This window comes from Bombus fervidus, chromosome 6, assembly GCF_041682495.2.
Source record: "Bombus fervidus isolate BK054 chromosome 6, iyBomFerv1, whole genome shotgun sequence".
NCBI classification, from domain to species: Eukaryota; Metazoa; Arthropoda; class Insecta; order Hymenoptera; family Apidae; genus Bombus; species Bombus fervidus.
The window spans coordinates 17,371,694-17,392,587 of record NC_091522.1 but is presented as its reverse complement, the minus strand read 5'-3'; the positions used below and the strand labels follow the sequence as shown (position 1 = coordinate 17,392,587).

Here is a 20,894-nt window from a genome sequence, read left to right as displayed (position 1 = left end):
AGAGGTCGGGACCAGCGAGAGGCACCAATATCGAACCGGCGGCCGTGGTGCGCGGCCGGAGTGCATTCCGTGAGCGATAGACGCGTATCGCACATCAGACAGTCGCCGTGAACAGGCAGATATGCGCGCGTGTGTCGTTCTTCGTATATACGAGGTAACAACAGCTAGGTAACGATCATTTGTAAGTATTATTCAATCCGTTTCTGTGGAACGGAGAGGATCGTGTGGGAAACACGAGCGTGGCCACGCGCCACTAAGACAAAACGAAACAGAAAGAAAGTAGGAGAAAAGGTGTCACAGTGAGGTTTTTCGCTTTGACCGGCGAGACGACGAAGACGGGAGGCGCAGCGGGTGCTGCCGATGTACATACGTGGTGGTGCGCGTAGCAGGGTGTGGTGTGCGGAGAACAGGTGTCCAGAAGCGCAGCTCGACCGTGAAACGAGTAGAAACCGGAAACGTACGAGGCCGGTGCTCGCGCGTCACGATGAATTTTCGGGCTGGCTAGCCCGTAAAGGGAACATACTCGCATGAACATCATCGGCGAGAAAGCTCTTTGAGACACGGTGGTGGTTAGCGAGGTGACGAGTCATGTCACATACACCACCGAAGAGCTCGAGTCCAGCCGGCAGCCGGGGTAGCCCTAGCAGCCCGAGCACGCCACGTGGAGGCCGTCTCCGCGATAGGGTCAACTTCTTCATCGAACTGTTCGAGGATAAAGAGGCTAGACGAAATGCCGGACAATTTAGATCGCCGACGAATCCCAGACCTTCGTCCGGACCTTCTTCGCGACCATCCTCCAGAACCAGCGATTCGTCGTTCGAGGAGAGCTTCGAACGATTGGTGGAAGAAGGTGAATTGAACGGTTCGAAGGTGGTAAAATTTGAGAAGATCACGGTGCGAAAGAGCGTGAAAGAGATCGGCAGCGGTGTGTCTAGCTCGCAACAACGAGGTCTACTCGCCGAATCGAGCAGAACACCGAGCGAGGAACACGCCCTCGAGGACTCGGCTTATCAGAGTCATAGCCACGGTGCTCCGAATTATGGAAGTAAATCAAGCTCGGTCACGTCGTTCACGAGATTTCCATCCGAAGAGAGTTTGTCGCATAAGAAGAGCAGTAGCCCTCAGCATCATCTGGGCCTGGACGATCGAACGCCGTCCGAGTGGTACGCGGAATATCGTACTCAGAGTTTCCAGAACGTCGCCACCAGGATCGAATATGTGCGCAGTAAGAGCGAGTACGATGCACACATCGCCGAGATTAAAGGTATTCATTTCGTTTCTTCGATCCGCTCTTTGTTCTTGCTGACTCCGATCGGGAAAGAGGGTGTTGCCGGTGTTCACACACCTTCGGGGTGTGTTTGATTTCGGATGCGATTGGATAATTGGTCTTTAATGATTTTCTTACATCTTGTAATTATTTTCGAACAGAGGAACCTTTTCATAGTTGTTGTAAGAATTAGGTATATATTTGGTTGGAATTCCAGTTACTATATGAAGAATCTTTAAACAATTTGCATGAGGATTATATCATGGAAGGAAGACGTTCCTGATATAGTGAAAAGTATTCGACAGATACCGATTTAGTAGACGCTGATTCTAGAATTAAATTAATTCTTATCTTAAATTAGTCGTGAACAAAGTAAAAATTAATTTTCTTAGTATATAAGGTCAAGGATAGCGGAATCATTCCAAATATCGTGATATTACGCACGTTCTAGAGAAACGAAAACAGAGGCTCTTATCGAATTTACGTAACTCTGTGATTCTCTGTTCCGCTAAATATGACGTGTCATTATGATTTATACAATGCAAATTGTTGTAATAATGGAACCTACGCTAGATGTGTTTTCGAGTTTCTTCGCAACAACTCTCACGAATCGCTTTGATTCGGTGGAAGAACAACTTCCACCGCCTCTCACCAACTTTACGAGCCACTGTCGCGACTGGAAAGAACTCCGACTTTGTCTAGCTCAGTGTTAGCACCGGTCAATACTAGGAACGTTGCATCAGATAACAGTAACAATAAGAAAAAGACGATAAGATTGCTTAAAAAGATATAAACGTATAAAGATCAAGGTTCTTACATTTTCTTACACATTCCTAGTATAATTATCCGTCATTTGTTCTTCATTTTGTCTTATTATTCGATAAATTATCCTTCGTTTAATTGGCCGTTGATTCAATTGATCAACGACTTCTTCGAGGTCCACGATCGATCTATTTACACTTAAATGAGTTTTGTCGGTTCTCCGATAGTTGAACGCTACGGTTGATACCTTCCGGTGACGATGATCGATCGCCCGTCGTGGAAATTAAAATAAAATTACGCATTGACCTAGATTCACCGACGACACACGATGACGATTCGTTACTCATCAGTCTGAAAGGACGCCCTAGGTCCTTTTTATTCTTTCTTACGTTGACAATCGACGGTTACCAGGCGTGCGGCAATAAAAATCGACGAATCTCCTTGTTACAACTTTATTCGATCGAATTTTATCTGCCCTTTGTATGTATGAAATCGGTTTAATTCGTATCTGACTCGAACCAAATTGTCAACGATACACGTGTTTCTATATGTAGTTTATCAATTTAAGTTAAATCCTAATTATCAAGATACATATGGTAGCTCAACTAGAACATGAAACGATCTTAAGCTAAATCAAATTTTTGTAACCAATATACGCGACTCACCCCTAAATGAATATAAACTTTTACTACGTACTCGACTATTTTAATTCGTACTTAATTCGATACTAACCCAAACTCAATTTTTGTAATGAAAATACAATGCTTAATCCAAATCTAATTCAATTTGGATCTCTTTCGTAAAGCTACATTTTCTGGTATCTTTCTTGAAGGTAGTTCCAAACGCGAAGAATTCACTGTGGCTCGCGTTAGATAATATTTACCTGATAAATTGCATAATACCAATCGATGTTACTGTAATACCATAACACCTACGGAAATGGATCAATGTTACCATAATACCCGCTGAATCCTATTGAAATCAGTTTACTTCGTATTATCTCAAATTTGCATTATTCCCCCTAAAGAACATTTTCTTACTGTTCATCGTTTTAGATAATGTCACGTAATCACAATTTCCAATTAAGCGTATTATGCACTGATATTTCAACATGAAAAATAAGATTCCAGTCGCTCAGTTTCTAATTTCCATTTTCTGCCCTCTTTTCAAATTACGTCGGAGTTTCTCGCTTAACAGAAAGGAAGGGACGCGGACGAAGAACCTGGCTTTCTCAGCGATCAATAAGTTATTCGCGGCCGTTAAGTACCATATTAGCAATTCCCTCATGGGGACCTCGTGGTACTTTTCTCGGTGGCGACACACGTTCACGACCAACCGGATCGACTCTTACGAAACCGTGGCGAACACGGAACGAGGACGGGTCCTCGTCGTCGCAAGAACTTGAAATAATCGGCGAGGATTAGATAAGGCAAAGACGTTCTTAACTGGTTTTACGTCTAAAATAGATAACGCGGAACGCAGTCATAAGGGTCAGACCTGGTTAAACCAGTCGTTTGAAACTCGATGTAACGAACAAGTTCTGATACATCGTTGCCATTTTGCGGTGATGCGATTTTTTGCAATTTGGAAAATTTATATTTGTGGTATTAAAACTACTGGATTTGTCTATATAGTGAATTTTTTATTCTTTACAGAAATTTCATAGATTTACATTTTTTATCTGAAATTTTTATTCTTGCTGGGTAAATGATTTGGAAGTTACGTCGTTCGTCTGTACTGGGCTTCATGTTCCGTGTTTCTCGATTGTCATCGTTGATCGATAACGTTAATTTGCGGTTTACGCTCGATAATCGCATTGCCCACGCTCGACACTACGCACTACGTGGGATAAACCGGAAAGATCGGTTGTCGACAAGTCGACGATATTTTCATGGCCACGGTCGACATCGCCGGTATTCGAAATACGTAATATGTAGAATAGAACAATACAAGCTATTTCGCTGTAACTTTCCCACACTATATATTCATTATTCGAACAAAGTGTCCAAAGAACTTCTTGTAAAACGACAAGTAAAGAACAGGATGTCTGCAATTCAAACATTAAAACTAAACTACTAAAATATAAAATCTATCCAGACTAGTTTTGTCCAAATCAAAATGGTAAATACGCGAGAAAAAGAACTCTTAGAACTCTATATGTATCTACCAAATACATGCTTTTAATTGTACGAAATCGTAAACGATTGAAAAATCCCACAAAATTTATATCTATAAAATTTCTATGAAAAAATACGAACCGATCGTTTTGACAATGCTGCTGGCACAAATGCCAATCGATATCAACGAAATTAATAAAACTAGTGAAACATCGTTCTGATGATTCGAAGTAAAATTTGAGATCCCGTACAGAGGTTGAATATTAAAAAACCGCAAAATGTTTGCGGTCGCGGTATCGAATAGCCATTGATTGGTTGTGCTCCGTTTACGAGACGCTAGTCGTTATCTTGACCTAACAAGCTTCGTTTTATTTGCATTCGTGAGGAATAGACCGGTTCGTTGCCCTGTTTCTCGATCAACCAGAAAACGATTCGCGTATGGCGACTATCGCGACTAACGTTTACTGGTATCGGTGCCAAAATGTATCCGTGTCTCTTCAAATTTTCGGCAACTTTGCTTTGCTTATTCACGTTTGATTCGGCTACTAAACACCTTGCGTCTAAACTTTTCTGATAACTTCGCTCTACTTTTTTCCTCGTTTTTCTCAAGCAGAACATTCAGGCATGTTAAATTACTTTTTTACAACTTTCCTGGCCGTCTACTCAACTTTAATTCACACTCGTCGACATTTTCATTTAGGTTTCGCTGATTTCACTCCTAACTACATGCTATCATATTCGGCGAAACAGATTGTTATAATATGCATAGTCATCTTTCAAACCGTTCTTTATTCGACAGAAAATATTCGAAATTTTATACGAAAGCGATTGAATATTTTCAAACTTTCCGTGATACGCAGTCGCTTTTAAAACTTTCCGTTTTATAAATGGCACATTAAGAAAATCTTATTGAAATTAAAAAATTATTGTTGAAATAAAGTACGCGATATAACTATATGCAACATATTTATTTGCTAACGGAGATGATCTTTTCATAAGGTGTACGAAGATTTCTACATCCATTAAAGATCTTTTTAATGTTATCCATGCGTTATTTAAAATAAATGTTTAAAATCAATAAAATAAAGAATTACGTCTATGCGAGCTTAATAGCAATTATCTCCTTATCGGGTTCAGCCTTCGATTAAGAACAAAATTTTTCTCGTCGAGCTAATATAGTATAAATAGTCGGCGACATTTGCACGTGTCAGAAGTACAGAGAGCGCGAAAACAGCGGGACAGTGTTCGATTTAATTGAACATAGTCTTCCTTGATCGGCAGGAGGGAATCGAATCGTAGGCGGTCGGATAACGCGAACAGCGGCCACGTTAAGAAAAGAACGACGGTGAGAGCGAGGTCAAGGTCTCCCGCGGTTCTCTGGTCCCCTAACTTATTAAATCCTTACGTCACGTCACGTTGGCCAACGTACGAATCGGACATTCATCGAATCGGCCTTCGAGTAATCGGAATCTCAGTCTCGTCTCTTGTTGGAATTCAGAGGTATCGCGTGGCTCACTTGACTAAGCGTTTTAAAAAGAAAAAATATGTTGCGTCAGCATCTACGATATTACGCTGACAAACGATCGTTCGTTATACGACTGCCGAGTCCTGACATACGAATTTCGTAGGAAGAATCGAGGAAAACAAGTTTGTTTTTCAGAATTTTTTACAATCGCTGGAGTTCTGCCTACGGTTTGTAATGTACAGACGAGTAGATTCAGCGTGAGTAGTCGGACTAATCGGGCAATAATTTAAGCTTCGACGATAAATAAATAAATAATACGATAAATTTGAATAAATACAGTTCGCATAAATGGAATTTATGTTTATGATTGTACGTTATTTAGAGATGTGAATAACGTGATTAAAATAGTAAAGAAAATTAAAGTAATACACATGAACTTGAACCGAAGATATTGGAGCGAAAAGCAAGCACAGTGGCATAGTACTTTAGAAGATAACCGCTGGAGTAATCGATGAAACATTAAGTATATGGACTTAGAACTAATGAAAGTCTTCCAATCATGGAATATTAAATGAAAGCAATAAGCAAACGAAGAAAGCTGAAAATGAAATCGTCGATTCTTGGAAGAGATAAAATCGATATAACGAAATGCTCGATAACGTGATACGTTGGATTTCATGATAGACACCTTAAGCCAGGTGTAATAAATTGGGCCAACGGAATGAATGACAGTTGCGTAAAAGCGACGAGGTTCGCTGTCGAAGAACAAACGATCGTTTGTCATCCGCGATGAAAAATGCACGTAACGATTGTTAGGATTCATGTCGAGGCAGTGTGTTTCAGAATCTGACACGATCGAACGTAGCATTGTGTTGCGTATAAAACGTAATATAGTAACTCGTATTAATAGTAAACGATGACGTTATTGGGCGTCAGTTCAAGGCTACGCTCCGAGCGTACCCCGCTTTGTCTGGAACCTTTTGCTCCGTCCTTCCTTCTCCAACCTTTCCCAATCCTATATTTTCTCTCTCTGTCAGCCATATTTTGACTGTTCTCGACTTTCTTCCACGTCTGGTTTTTAAGGCAATCTTCCGTTTTACGATTCTTCTTCCCCTTCTCTCGTTTTACGATCCCCTTCTTCTTCTTACGTTGCTCAATGAAAGGGGAGATTCTGCATATTTTCCATATTTCTGTTACTCAAATTTCCTTGGTTATTCGTTGTTACTGTTGAAATTATCGCAGATCCTTATCCGCGCTTTCGATCGTAACGGATGCAATCGAAGATATCTAAAATTAATCGAGATATCTTTCATCATCACGTCTGACGCGCATTATTATATACATTTGCTTGGAATCTTTTTTGGCGGAGGCGTGAAGATGGCGTCAAAGTTACCTTTACATTTCCTTCAAGCGACTCATTCCGCTTCTTCGTTCGTACGCTCAATTCGTATATAATTCATATTCCAAATTTATTGCTTCGAGCTTATAGAGAACTCGAGAGCTCAAGAGAGTGTAAGAACTAATAGCAACTCGAGAACTAATAATTCCAACGATCCGAGTCCAGATAGACATCTTCTCTATACAAATTTTAAAGATTACCATCGTCGAATAGAAATTGCACGAATCACACGGTAAATCAAGAGCAGTAGATTACATTGTTTTTCTTTTTATCGTATCGAAACCCGTAACAAGCGTCACGGCAGCAACAATTTGTTCCTCTCGGTATTGTACGGTATTGTTCTTTTCTTTAACGACTATAGCGTCTATAAAACATCATACACCATACAAATCCATATAGAAAATATTTTACGTCTCACGGTCACGGTTATTATCCCTTTACAAAATGAATAACCGATTTACCAACTATACTTCAAATAAAAGAAACAGATTACAACACAACGTTATTTTGCTTTTCATCGTGTCTGGCGTATCTATCTGCTTCCGTCCGGTTTCTCTCGATACCGGTTCTATCTCGTCTACCTGCTACAGACACCAACCATCTCGTTCTATCTGCAGCTAGATCCGCTAACTTTATCTTCGTCTAGCCAGGCTGGTTAGTCGTCCGAACCGGGCGAACGAGAAGCGCGAAATTGCAGAGCGCGCGATTTAACAAGGGGGAAGGACTTCCTGATGAGGAATCGGCGCAACCTGCCAATCCAATTGGGTCGATCGATAATCTGCTAGCGAGCCGGCGTTCATATTACGGGGCTTTAATCGCGAATGAAAGACAAATTCGATCCAAGATGCTACGAACAACGTGTTTCTCTAGGCTTCGTGGTAATCGGATTTCGTTTCTTCTTTTTTCTTTTATCCAAAGTCGTACAAGTGATATTTTACATTCGCGTATTATCGTGGATGATCCATAGGTTTGATAACGATCCGATAGACGTCGAAATCGATAGAGATAGATCGTTTCGTTCGAGTTAATCGAAAATAAAAGACGGAAGGTGCCAGATATGAAAATGGTAAAAATTAATAAAACTCAGGGAAGAATTAATGAAATAATATTTAGTAATCGAAAACTTTGACTTACTCGTACGAAAGACGATCCAACGTCTGGTCGCTTGAAATCTCAATTTCTTTTTTGCTTGCTGCGGTAATTTAAAACAGCGTCATATATTCGACAGTATCGCCTTTGATAGTTTATATTTAGAACGTAATACTTTAGGTGTAACACTCGCGATGTGCCATTTTTGCGCGCACATGGCGTGCAGGTGCGTTCTCATTCAGAAACGCCTGGCAATTATCGTCGATGAGCTCGCAACATCTTGGAAATTGAATGGAGTATTCGTTACTAGACCAAACATAGACCAAGTACCTCCTGTTAAGCGATTACCTATCCCTGAGACACGTGATGGACAGGGTTAAGCCATTATGACAGCTTGCAACCTCTATATTCTATATTCGTCCCTCGATCATTGAAAATGTCGTGCTAGGGACGCGAATATCATCGAAAAATAAAAACAAAATTTCTGCCACTTTTTTGAAGTAAAATAAGTAGAAGGTAACGTCAATAATGACGTCATTCTTACTTTATTTATTCTATTAAGTCACAGTAATTTAAGAAGCACAATTTGCAATTTTAATAAACATTGACGTAATAAAAATGAAACCCTCAGAATCAACCCTCTAATGGATGGTCTGAATATTCTTTTTCTTATAAAAAGTTTTAATCGATACGCGTAGGTCGTAACTACAAGGCTAACGCCGTAACTAGATCGCTTTTTGGATTGAGACGCTTGCAATTAGTATCATGCGATACTTGAGAATGAAGTTATGATAACGTTGAAAACGTTTGAGATATGCCAAACCTCGTAACAGAACTGAACGGTTAAATGCAATTTAATTTAATTTAAGCCCTATAAATGATTACTGTGTCAATCTAAAGTTTCGATGTCCGACCAAGAACCGAACGAATCTACTGAAAGATTCTAGTGGTCGCAGGGAACTGATCGAAAACGTCGCGTCGATGACATTGCTCAGACTCCTAAACGTCATTTACTCGAGACTTTAATAAATTACCGATGCGGTAAACATCATAGTGCAAGAGTTGCAAACCACCAGCCTCGTGTTCTCTATTTATAGTCGTGATACTTTTATTCCAAACACGTTGTTAGTTTCAAGAAAAGAGAGGAACGATTACGCGATTCGCTTCTCTGTCTTCTTCTTTCGCTCTCTTTTTGTCTGTTGTCTCAACCTTGCGAATCTCGTTAGAAAAAACGAATGCTCCCCTTACTACTCGACCTCAATCGACTGGCGTACGAGCGAGTTTACAGGCCATTCGAGGACGAACGTCGATTTCATACGAGGATTAATCGCAGAAAGACAACTTCGGCAAGGATTTCAGCGGTGGAAGCACGGTCGGCACGCACGCCACGAATTTTCTCCAATTTGCTTGACGAGCAACCATGGTCGGCTGGCGGCATGCGATCTTACCTCATCCCCTCTGCACTCTCATTAGGAAGTAATTAACAAACAATCACGCGTACAAACACACGGTCGTTCTTTTTTAACGGAGTGCGATCGTGATGACCCGGCATAAATTCCATTCTTTCGTATCGTTTCATTTTTTAATGTATTATTTCCACGAAGAATATTCTGTTGCCTGGAAAATTACTTGGGAAAATAATGTTTTACAAATCGAGCAGCGGATATTGAAAACTGCAGGAAGAATAGGATTTCTCGAATTATGGAAATCTATAGAAAATTTATACGAAAACGATATTTGATATTTTCTCTACTCTAGTAAGTCACCATTTTGATAATAAATTAGTTTCTCTTAGCCGACTCTTTTGATTATTGAAAATTAATTTTTTACTTTAATAGTTCGAGAATGGAAAATATCGAAAACCGAAAGAACAGATTCTTAATATTTCCTCCTGATTGTTTTTGTTGCTTTCGTCGATCGACGAAACCTTTCGAAAATCGTAATATCATAGTTGGAACGAATTGATGGAAAGTGTTATTGGCTGGAACTCTCAAAACTTTGACCCTCGAACACCTCTCACATCGTGTGTGCAACTGCATGCATAGTAAATGGCGTGCAGTTGCATTCGATAATTGGAAGTTAGGCTTTCGCGTTCTTACGAATGCGGCTCTTTAGGAAAGTCGTTGCAGCGAACATTATTATCCCGTTGTGTAAACTTGTTGCTGAAACGAGCTCGCGAGCCATTTTCCACGGTAATCATCTCTAGAAACGGAAGTTAAGAATCACTAGGCGTACTTCACCTTGATGCTTATCTCTTCGTAATGTATTTTTGAAACGTTTTCAAGAGTTTGAGCATCGACAGACGTGCAACGTATCACGATGCGGAGGTTAAGCTTTATACATTGCAGTTTCAGTTGTATAATAGATCAATCCTCTTATCGCGCTGGGAATGTCAAGGTCTTGCTTCGTTATCTCAACCACCGTCTTGTGATTATGCTTGTTCAACGATCGTGAATTTCTTTTGCTAATATGACGAAAACAAACGTTAGATTGCCGTTTGTAATTAATTGTTCTTTTTCATTTTTAAGTTTAATTCTTCTACTTTTATAAGCTCCCAGACAGTCTGAGAAAGTTCTACGATATTTCTTGGTGTTTCTATTATACGATGCGATCTTTCATAGTTGTTACTTTCGATTGCTATCTATACCAGAATTATCTGTGATACAAAAGCGCGACTGACAAAGTGATAAGAGAAGAGAGGCAAAATTGAAATGTTACTCTTTATCTTCAGATATTATGTTTCATTCCTTATGATCTGCTGGGACATAGAACCGTGTAAATATAGAGTAACGCGGTGTAATAAAAATACGCAGAAATACACGGCTGATGAACCAAAGGAAATCGTAGATTCGTCACGGGTATCGTTTGTACGTCGCGATGAATTCGATATCCTTTGCAAATAGGAAACACAGAGTGGCTGTATGATTCCTTTCATCGACCAACAGTAGCTTGCCACGCGAAATCAACCCTAAGATATAGAAGTTTCCTTAGTTTACCATTAACTCGTTTCTATCAAAACCACGTTGTGTTTCTATTTACCTGATTAGTAGATTTAATTAAGCTTTTAAATTAGAAGCAACGATGGAGATTAGAAATACATTGATGATTAAATTCATAATGTTTTTTCCTAACTTCGTGCAAAACTCCAGGCAAAATATATGAAAGAAGATAAAATGTACGAAACGACGTAACAGAATCGGCATAGAATACGTTTTATATAGAGATCGGACAAAGTATTTCAAAGATTCGAGCTGTTAGAGTAGATGCGAGACTGGAAAATGGGACAAAGTGATCGATGAAGCAGACATCCTTCTTCGAAAGGATCAAGAAAACGGACAAGTTCATAAGATTGCAGTTGGACGGAGTGATGAGAAGCTCGAGCCTTGTGAAATCAAGTCGGGAAAAGAGAACAAGGTGAGACGAGGAGGGGAAAAAGCAGCCTTGCTCGATTTTCCCTTTTTCAAAAAGCATTTTCTGTTACACGGACTGGGATTACCGGATGATCGGCACCGGAGAACCTTCGTCAATTTCAAGAGATTGGAGTCAAGTAAAGAGAATGGAGGCCACGATCTAAAACGAGAAATAAAGAGAACTATCTATTATCTTCCTCGTTGGATGAAACATAATTTAGTATACGAAATAGAATTCTTACTCCATCATGAATACCCATCTGTGTTACTAAATTGAACTCAAACAAAGAATTATAGAGAATAGAGAGAATAAAACGAAAAAAGAAGAAAAGAATCGTCGAGTTGAAAGGATTGGACTTTAGTAAGAGAAAAGAGAGGAAGATAGAGAAAAGTTAATATAATCGGAAGAAAAAGGTCGATTATCTTCCTTCTCAAGGACACCTACGAATCGGGCTCATTAACTACGCAGTTTACGTCAATCTCCATCGATTTTACGAAATCGAAATGAAGGAAAGGAACAAGGTGATTCGCACGAAAAGGAAAAGGAAGCTCGATCGATTCCCCCTCTCTCGTAAGAGAGACACAGACGCTATCAAGCATATGAGGTCATCCACGAGAATTTGTCTCATTTCACCGATCTCGCTTCGTCCTTTTCTCGCCTTCTGCTTTCAACATCTCTGCGTTGTGCAGGCTGAACGAAAGCGCTAAAAATACGAATTTATATGCGCGACTCGTCTTATGCGTGTGCTTCTTCCCAAGCAAAAAAAAAAAAAAAAAAAAAAGGGAAGGGAAAGAGGGAAGAAAGCTGAGATCATTTTGAAATGTCAGACCTGCCGTTCGTCGATGCAAAGGAGAAGAGATGAAGAGATAGCACGGATACAAAGGCAGAAGAATTTCTGGAAAGAGAATTGCTTAATTTAGTGCTTTGTTAATTGGTTGGACTCTATGTAAATATCAACAGAGAAAATTTCCAGTATCTCCATCGAATGCAAATCAGTTACGAATACTTTGACACATTTGATTTACACTCGAATCCTTTGTAAACGATCGAACCAACGTTATCGATTAAAATTCTCGAAATTTCAAGTTTCAAGCTGGCATTATTAACGAATTCGTGGAACTATGATATACGCAAGAAATGTCACGAACATCGAATGACCACCTCTGTCGGACTTCGGCGTGATCGTGTCGATTGTTTCTGTTTAATTACGTTTGGTAAAACGTGACATGGTTGCACGTCTGATATCCGTTATCTAGCGTCGAGACACGTTCGCCTTGTAAAATAGGGACTTAACGAGCAGATTGCAACGTTCCGTTCGACGAGTCTTCGCAAGTTTAAGATAGGTCGGAATTTGCTCGTTGCTGATGCAATTTCATATCTCGTATTTTATATATTTTATGTTTTAACACTTTGTAGCGTTACATTACAAATTACAGATAATTTGTATTCCATTCAAAGATGCATCTACGAACACTGCTTATTCATGATACAATAAGCAGAATGGAAAATTCGCAGACAAATAATTTGACGATGAAAAGGTTAAAGGTGAACTATGCACAAGTATTTCTAACACAACTACTTGCACGCCTAATGATCATTAGCATATAAGTACATCTGTACGTCCGTCATGCGACGCACAGTAGATGAGTGACTTGCTCAGTCAGACACAGCCTATTGAATTATTTCTTTCGTGAAAAGCGACCGCACCTTAGGGACGATACAACCAACGGTAAAAGTCTCACGAATGCTGACCTGAAAATACGAGGGGATTAATCGTGTTTTCGTCGTCCAGAAACACCGCCATTTTACGATGCACGCGAACACAGCCTCGATTCTTTTTTATTCTCTGCAGGAACGTTATATTCGAGCGTACCAGTGTACGAATCGTATTTCTTTAAAATTTATCGCACGTCTGCCAATGGCCACGGCTCCCATTATCGTTCCATTAAGCCGCCAATAAAATGTCAAATCCCCGTAATTTACAACTAATAACGTAATTCCCTGTTTACACTCGGTCTTACGACTCATTCTCTTTTCCTTTTCTACTTTCAATTTCTTTTCACCGGGTAGATGCCTTGCTTCGGTCCATCCTCGAGTTTTTGCTCTCGTCTCCGATCAACTAGCCGTCACGGTGAACGGTTAAATTACATCGTTCCCGCGAAACGTGTAATTTTACGGTGCATTACGCGTGCATCAATCACGTGCTCTTGTAATTTCCCAATGCTGTGTGAATTAATAAAGCAGCCGTGGCTAATAGATAGTCCAGAGCTTTAATCGTTTCGAGATCGATTTTTCTTTTAACAATAAATATATAGCAACGATACAATAACACGCACTGTACAATACACTCAACTTTGACAAAATATAGGTTGATCGTAATTTTTTAAATACGACATGTACGTAGCTCCTTTTGTCGTATAATAGAATCCTATGTTCCAGTAGATCTCAATCCAGCCATTTTCTTAAGTTACCGTGCGATATATATTGTACCGTTAGTCTCATAAACAGCGTCTTTCATTTAACGCTAGTTACATCTTTCTCTCGAAGTGTCATCAATGAGAATATCGTTCGCGCGATAATAATAGGACGTTGATATAGTCGCGAGTAGAGATATTCGAGTGTCGAATTATGTATATGCGAGTGCTCTCAACCATATTTAAAAGCCCTGACTCATCTATCACGTTAAGATACAAGAAATAGCTATTAGCAAACAATGCGATAGCTTCCCACGAGTGGCCACCATGATCTACATTTCTATAGCCTCGATCGAAGAACTTGATGCTCGAGGTCGTCTCCCCACCATAAATCCAACAATGTAAAAGTATGGAACTCGAACGTCATATGAATATTCAGATTATTTACCTGTTAAAATATCGCATTAGCATGTTTATTGCGGATTCGTGATCTTTAACGCTGTACATGATACCGTGCAATACTCGTCTTTATACCATAAAATTTTACGTACGTGTCTGATACGAATTATTGTGAAATATTGTTTCGTCATTTCGTGCCATTTGGTTCGCGTTTTACGCAAAACCACATTGTACGTATACGATGAAAATTCATACGTTTATGAACAGAATTAGAGAAGCAGGACATAGACTAACTAAATATCATGTCGACTACTATATACTACATGTATATTAGACGCGCAATATGTGTTTTTGTATCTTTAAATTGCTCATAAACACGTAAAAGCTCGTGGCGTATGTATAACGTGAAAGTACAGGCCAACTGAAATCCGCGTCGTGAACTTGTTAACACGCAGCCATAAAAGAATAAAAAGCATTTGACGACAATGTGATAATAGATTTTTATTGACATAGAATAGCGGATACAAGGAAAATATTTCTCCGACTTCGTACGTCTAAAGTCTTTTCTTCGGACTATAGCACGAACACGCGAAAGGGGAACAAAGCAGCGTGTAATAAGCACGTCTGTCGCGAGAAGTGACAGAACGCACTGTGTATGCAGATCACGTATGCGTGCCAACAGCGACTACACACGAGCTTCTTCGTCTTGCACGCACGTGCAGCGTGAGCACTTTTTAATTGACCCTCGGTCCCTAGCGACTTTTCCTCTTGCGAGCTTATCGACGCCAACGATCCATCGTCCAGCGTGCTCGTTCCCAAAATAAGAGCCATACATCCCTTGAAACGTGATTTATAATACGATTCACGATAGAGATTACGGTGTTTTTCGCGGGAACACCGTAATTAGGTTTGGTCTGAACGTTTTTCGTGCGGAGACGAAGGGTGCATAAAATTAGAAACCCTGGGAATTCGCGAATTTTGCTTGTTCCGAGCCACTCTGCAACAGTTCTCTGCACTTTCACGATCGCTTACGATATTAACGTGTAACATATTAACCGACTAATTAATTCTCACAACTATCCTTAGAAAGTGGCGAGTTCGGAAGAAAAATAAAATTCTTCGATTTTGGATATTTTTTATATTCCATAGAATAAAATACGTTTCAGAGTATTAGAAGCAATCGAGAATGCTGTTAAATTACGAACTAATAGACGTCGTGAGATATAATCAAGATATTACTAGACGGAGCCTATCAATGTCACGTGTAGGCTACATACGTTTCCTTAACGAAGGTATTTTAACGTCAATGTTGCGAAGTAAGTAGCGCGGTAGTACTTTTACCTACGTTTTCTAGAACACGGAAGGATAATAAGACAAATCCAAGCATATCGTTCCGTATGTAAATTTTGTAAAAAGCATTACATCGTTGGTTATCTGGATAAAAAAAGTTCTAGCGGTAGCGTCGTAAATGGGAATGGAATGACACAAAGGTTAACGTAATTGAGAATGAACGTGTGCTTTCTCAGCTGTTAATAGGAAAAAGAACATACGTAAATGGTTGGCAAAAAATAAAACGGCACATTGGTTCTTTCAGTTAGAAATGAATGAAACTCTATCGTATACATGATTCGGGCTACCTGGAAAGATATTTTAAAGGCCCACGTAAGAGCGTGAACGTTTACTGCCAATAAAAGCAGTCTATTCGACGCGGCATACGCGCATGGCTAAATTTACTACGTGGGAAACTGGTTTCAGCTACTTCGTAGCGATACTTTCTCTATACCGCTCTGATCGCCAGTTTTTATTCTTCGATTAACCATTTAACGGAAGATTCGATCAGTTTATATGCGATACTTGGAGCAATACCGATTTCAAGCTGAGAGCGTGATTTCTAACTCGATTTACAGTTCACACAACGCAACGATCACGAGGCTCCGCAATTGTCGATGACGTAATGACAAGACTGTACGTAGCATTTATTCGAACGCTGCGTACGAATATTATCGCCTATGTTTTCTCGCCATCTCCATCACGAATTTCGTCGAATATCGTGTCATAATTATTCTTGGATTTCACAGGCCAATATCGATTATTTAACGATACGGTATTCGAATTGCAAATTCCACAACAGTCACGATACCTAGATCACGATACATATAAAGGATATTTTTCAAACTTGATAAAACCAGTTTTTTCGTATATGCTCGCTTATTGCGAGAATTAATGCGATTCGTTTATGTAATCGTGCGAAGAATTTTCATTTTATCTTAGAAGGCATTAAGGGGATTAAGTAGACGATAATGAGAAGCCAGACAATCGGCACGTTTCGAATATCAATGACGACAGATCTACGAAGACTTTTTAGTTTCTGAAAACACTTGTTTTCTCTTCAAAAGTATTTTCAATGTTTTGCTTGTATCAACAATTAACAGACTCGTTGGTCGAATTATTTGTAAAACAACGCTTAACGAAACCGCGAACTTAATTTAATAAACAACGTTTATTTTGATAAACAAAGCTTGTTTATCCCTCGTGATGCTAATTTAATTCGCATCTTGAGAACGAATTCGCATAATGCTACAAAGTTGCTACTACCTCGAGATAAATAGTTAAATTTACAAGCTCCTCTTTCACTAGAAACAAACAAACTGAAATTTCTCGTACAGTTAGACGCAAGCTTACTAGCGTCATATCGCAAATAATAGAGAGACGTGGAAAATATTCTTTCGTAAATTTAATCGATACGAGGAGCAGACGATTAAGATCGCTATTACGAAAATATCAAATTGGTTTTAAGATAAGCGTAGATTTAATACGATTGTGTGATCAATTTGTTAAAAATTCTCTTCTTTTCTTTTCAGACGAACAAGAACGCGTACAGAAGAAAACTTTTGTCAACTGGATCAATTCTTATCTTTCTAAGGTAAGGACAAGCACGCAAAAATTCAGATAAAACTCGTAGAAACAGCTTTCCGGAACCAAGCGACAGGACGAAGAACTCTAGAAAACCTTGCGGCTGTTTCTCTTCCGCAAACGATCCCTTTCTCTGTAAATAATTCCCATACACCGAATGTTACGCAAAGTTTCTTGCCTTTTTTTCGTTTTTTATCGTCCCTTCTATATAATAATGCATCGTTGAAATTACTGCTCATCACGAATATCAGAAGTTCGGTGGAATAACTCGTACCTGGCTCGCGAGTCTCGATATCGCTCCCCTACTTCCGCACTTCCGGATACTTCGAAACTTGAATTAGAAATCCCGGAACTCGAGGACGTGCATGCCCCAGAACCGGCACGACATTGCGTTCGATGCTGTCCTCTGATCGAAATAGGGAAGATTCACCTGTCGTGCTATTTTTAATTTATTCAAAAATACACGCACGAAAACCGTAAGGAAGATTCGTTCGTCACGAAATGAAATCCAATTCAATCAGAAACGCGACGTGAATTTGTAAAATTTCATTGTCGTTCGTTTCGTTCGAATTTATAGTTACGACAAAATTTCTCGTGAATAATTGCAACGACTTCGTTTTCTTTCATACAGTTAGGGATGCTTCGCAACCATATATTTTACGATGTTTTTCGAATTTTTTGTATATGCATTCTCGATTGTCGTGTACAAGTTTCGTTGCGAGTGTCGAGAAGCAAGAAAGGAGAGTATCGATGATCGAAATCGCTTTCAGAGAAGTCCACCGCTTCGAGTGGACGATTTGATCGAGGACCTGAAAGATGGTACCCGCCTACTCGCATTGCTTGAAGTTCTGTCCGGCGAGAAGCTGGTAAGTTTCAGCAACGCTTGTTCTGTAACTCTCGATCGATAAAATACGCTCGTATGGAACGCGTTTGTCTGTTCGCAGCCGGTGGAAAGGGGCCGAAACCTGAAGAGACCGCATTTTCTTAGCAACGCAAACACAGCGCTTCAATTCTTACAGAGCAAAAAGGTGAGAAATCGCATTGTTCGAAAATCCAAAACTAGAATTCTGAAACTTGAAATATAAGATTGAAAAAATTCAAATTGAAAATTATTCTATGGCGTGGAAAGCGTTTAGTATAATATACGTTTGTCACTCTCTGTTGCAGATCAAGCTGGTGAACATAAATTCGTCCGATTTGGTAGACGGACGACCGCCCGTAGTGTTAGGCTTGATATGGACCATCATTCTTTACTTCCAGGTAGACGTTCTTCCATTTGTACAGTCGAATACAATCGAAGCTATTGAAAAAATCGCACACGTATTACTAGAATGCGGTAGTTGCTTAAATAAGACGCCCGTGCCACATGTAACATCGAATTACATAAACGCGTTACGATATCCGCGCGGCAGCACTGCGACGATCGTTTGCAGCGGGGATTAATTTGCTTGTGTCACGAAGTTGTTCGATCACTTTTTTTTTTCTACCGAATTGCTTCGTGAAATCTTAGAGGAATAATTCTTTATACGAGCACACTGTTCCTTTTTTTTTTAACAAATTTTTTTTTCACCTAAAGTTGATAATTTTTATTATTAACGAAATTAATCCTCGTTAAGAGCGAAGTAAGAAATTACATTCCATTCTGCTAACCGTATTTATTCCATGAAAACAAGCTACGATCGAAGGATCGAAGGAAGGTGAGTAGCTAATTAAAAAAAAAAAAAAGAACTGAACCAAAAAAAAAAAAAAAAAAAGAAAAGAAAAAAGATTGTCATCTAACCTGATACGATGTTTATATGAACAGTAAAGCCGTAGAAAAAGTCTGTGTGTACAGAGGAGAATATTAAGTTAGCACGCACCTACATGATCTTACGCATCACCCTAGTACGCACGCTAGTCCTTCCCTTTGTGAATTTTTCTGTTCTCACCCTCGATAGCCCAACCTTGTTGGTTGTTGTTCGAACTCCATATTCCGCGGTCCACTGATCGCGCGTTTTTCTAGATCGAGGAAAATACCAGAGCTTTGGAATACCTTGGACATACGTGGGGTAGTCAGAGCAGTTTAGAGAGTCTTAGTACCCAAGGATCCGCGACCAGCGAGAGGAAACGCATCAGTAGCGAGAAATGGAAGCAGGGAGCGAGGAAGACTCTGCTTCAGTGGGTCACCAATGCTCTGCCAAAGTCAGTATTTTATACATAATCTTTATATTTGGCTATTTGTCATTTAATGTCCTGGTGTATAATAAGATTGCTTGTAATTTGTGCATTTGCAAAAGACGGGACACGCGAGGAAATCCACCGCTTTTAACACACTATTAAAAAATGTATCGCTGGAACTAGCAGAGTATTTAAACTGACCAATTCGTTATTTTTCATCCAAATTTTATCCTGTTTATGGTGCATCTCTAGCCACGCGAACGATTCTTTTGTAAAACGTAAATAAAAAATATGTATATCCTTTTATATATCTTTCGCGTTGATCTCTTTGGTACTAGTTTAATGCTCTAGTCATTGAAAGTTTTACCATTAAAAAGAAAATCAGAATTAAAGCGTCGAAAACACCATTAAACCAGAGCTAATATCGCAACACCGATAATTTCCTAATGTACAAAAGGTAAATGTTACTTTTCTCAACACAGGGACATCCAAGTACGCGATTTCGGCGAAAGCTGGCGTGACGGCAACGCCTTCCTGGCCATCATCGATGCTATCAAGGCGAACTTGGTGAACATCGCGGCCATGAGAGAAGCAACGAACAGAGCTCGTCTAGCAACGGCGTTCGACGTGGCCGAATCCGAGCTGGGTATCGCCAGACTTCTCGATCCCGAGGACGTCGACGTTCCCCAACCCGATGAAAAATCTATCATGACATACGTGGCTCAGTTTTTACACAAATATCCGGAACCAGGATCCGCCGCTTCCGATTCGTTCGCGGCTGTACAGCAGGAGTACGATAATCTGCTTGGTTGGCTGTACGAAAGGCTGAAATACCTGGAACAGATGGGTAGCTCCCCGTTGAGTTATGATGTATGTTTTAATGTCTGTACGATTATTTTAGTAATCGAGGAACAGCGGTTTTAATGATGTTTTTTTGTTTGAATTTTATATTCGAAGGAGTACGCCGCGTTGAAAGCAGAAGTCGAGCAACAGAGGGTTGTGTACAATAAGCTACAGCGTCTCGTCGAGACGCCTAGCATGATCAGCATCACGCGGGACTCATGGAAGCACGTGCAGGATCTGTGGAAGACCCTGGAGATGCTCGTGAGTTGAAATTTTATGAAATAATAAATAATCTATTGGGATGATTTAACAGTTGAAACAATGAAAATTTCGACTGGCAGCTCTCAGTCTGATGACGTTCATCTGTGTACCATGTTCGATCATCAAAGTTTGAGATTAACAAATTATCAGTTCTGTTGTACAAATTAGAACGCTGTGTTTATTTATGAACATTTATTGCTCGATAGGCAAATTGCATCGTTGACGATCCAAGTGAAGTTTCGCTCAGAAACTCTATTAATATTGAAATAAACTTTTAATGTTTTACTCGATAAATGATTGTTCCATGAATGGATAAAAATCATAAATGGAAGATTTTCAAACTTTTTAGGAACCCGAAACAGTAAAATTTAAATATCAATGATTCGATGTATGTGTG

The 20,894-nt window shown here is 39.7% G+C and overlaps 1 protein-coding gene across 19 annotated transcripts in view; it reads left to right on the top strand.

Moving 5' to 3' along the window:
* The first annotated feature begins 2 nt into the window (after nt 1-2).
* Msp300 (Muscle-specific protein 300 kDa) overlaps nt 3-20,894 on the top strand; it is a 110,532-nt gene continuing 89,640 nt past the window's right edge. For 15 of the 19 annotated variants that reach the window (XM_072005987.1, XM_072005985.1, XM_072005998.1 and 12 more), the window contains exons 1-8: nt 57-1,264; nt 17,185-17,246; nt 18,007-18,102; nt 18,181-18,264; nt 18,404-18,496; nt 19,239-19,417; nt 19,876-20,263; nt 20,351-20,497. In XM_072005987.1, the coding sequence (XP_071862088.1) occupies nt 589-1,264; nt 17,185-17,246; nt 18,007-18,102; nt 18,181-18,264; nt 18,404-18,496; nt 19,239-19,417; nt 19,876-20,263; nt 20,351-20,497 (1,725 nt within the window). In that variant the 5' untranslated portion in view covers nt 57-588. Of the gene's footprint in view, nt 1,265-17,184; nt 17,247-18,006; nt 18,103-18,180; nt 18,265-18,403; nt 18,497-19,238; nt 19,418-19,875; nt 20,264-20,350; nt 20,498-20,894 lie in introns of all 19 variants that reach the window. The other 4 variants (XM_072005986.1, XM_072006000.1, XM_072006002.1 and 1 more) reach the window with 3 other exon arrangements.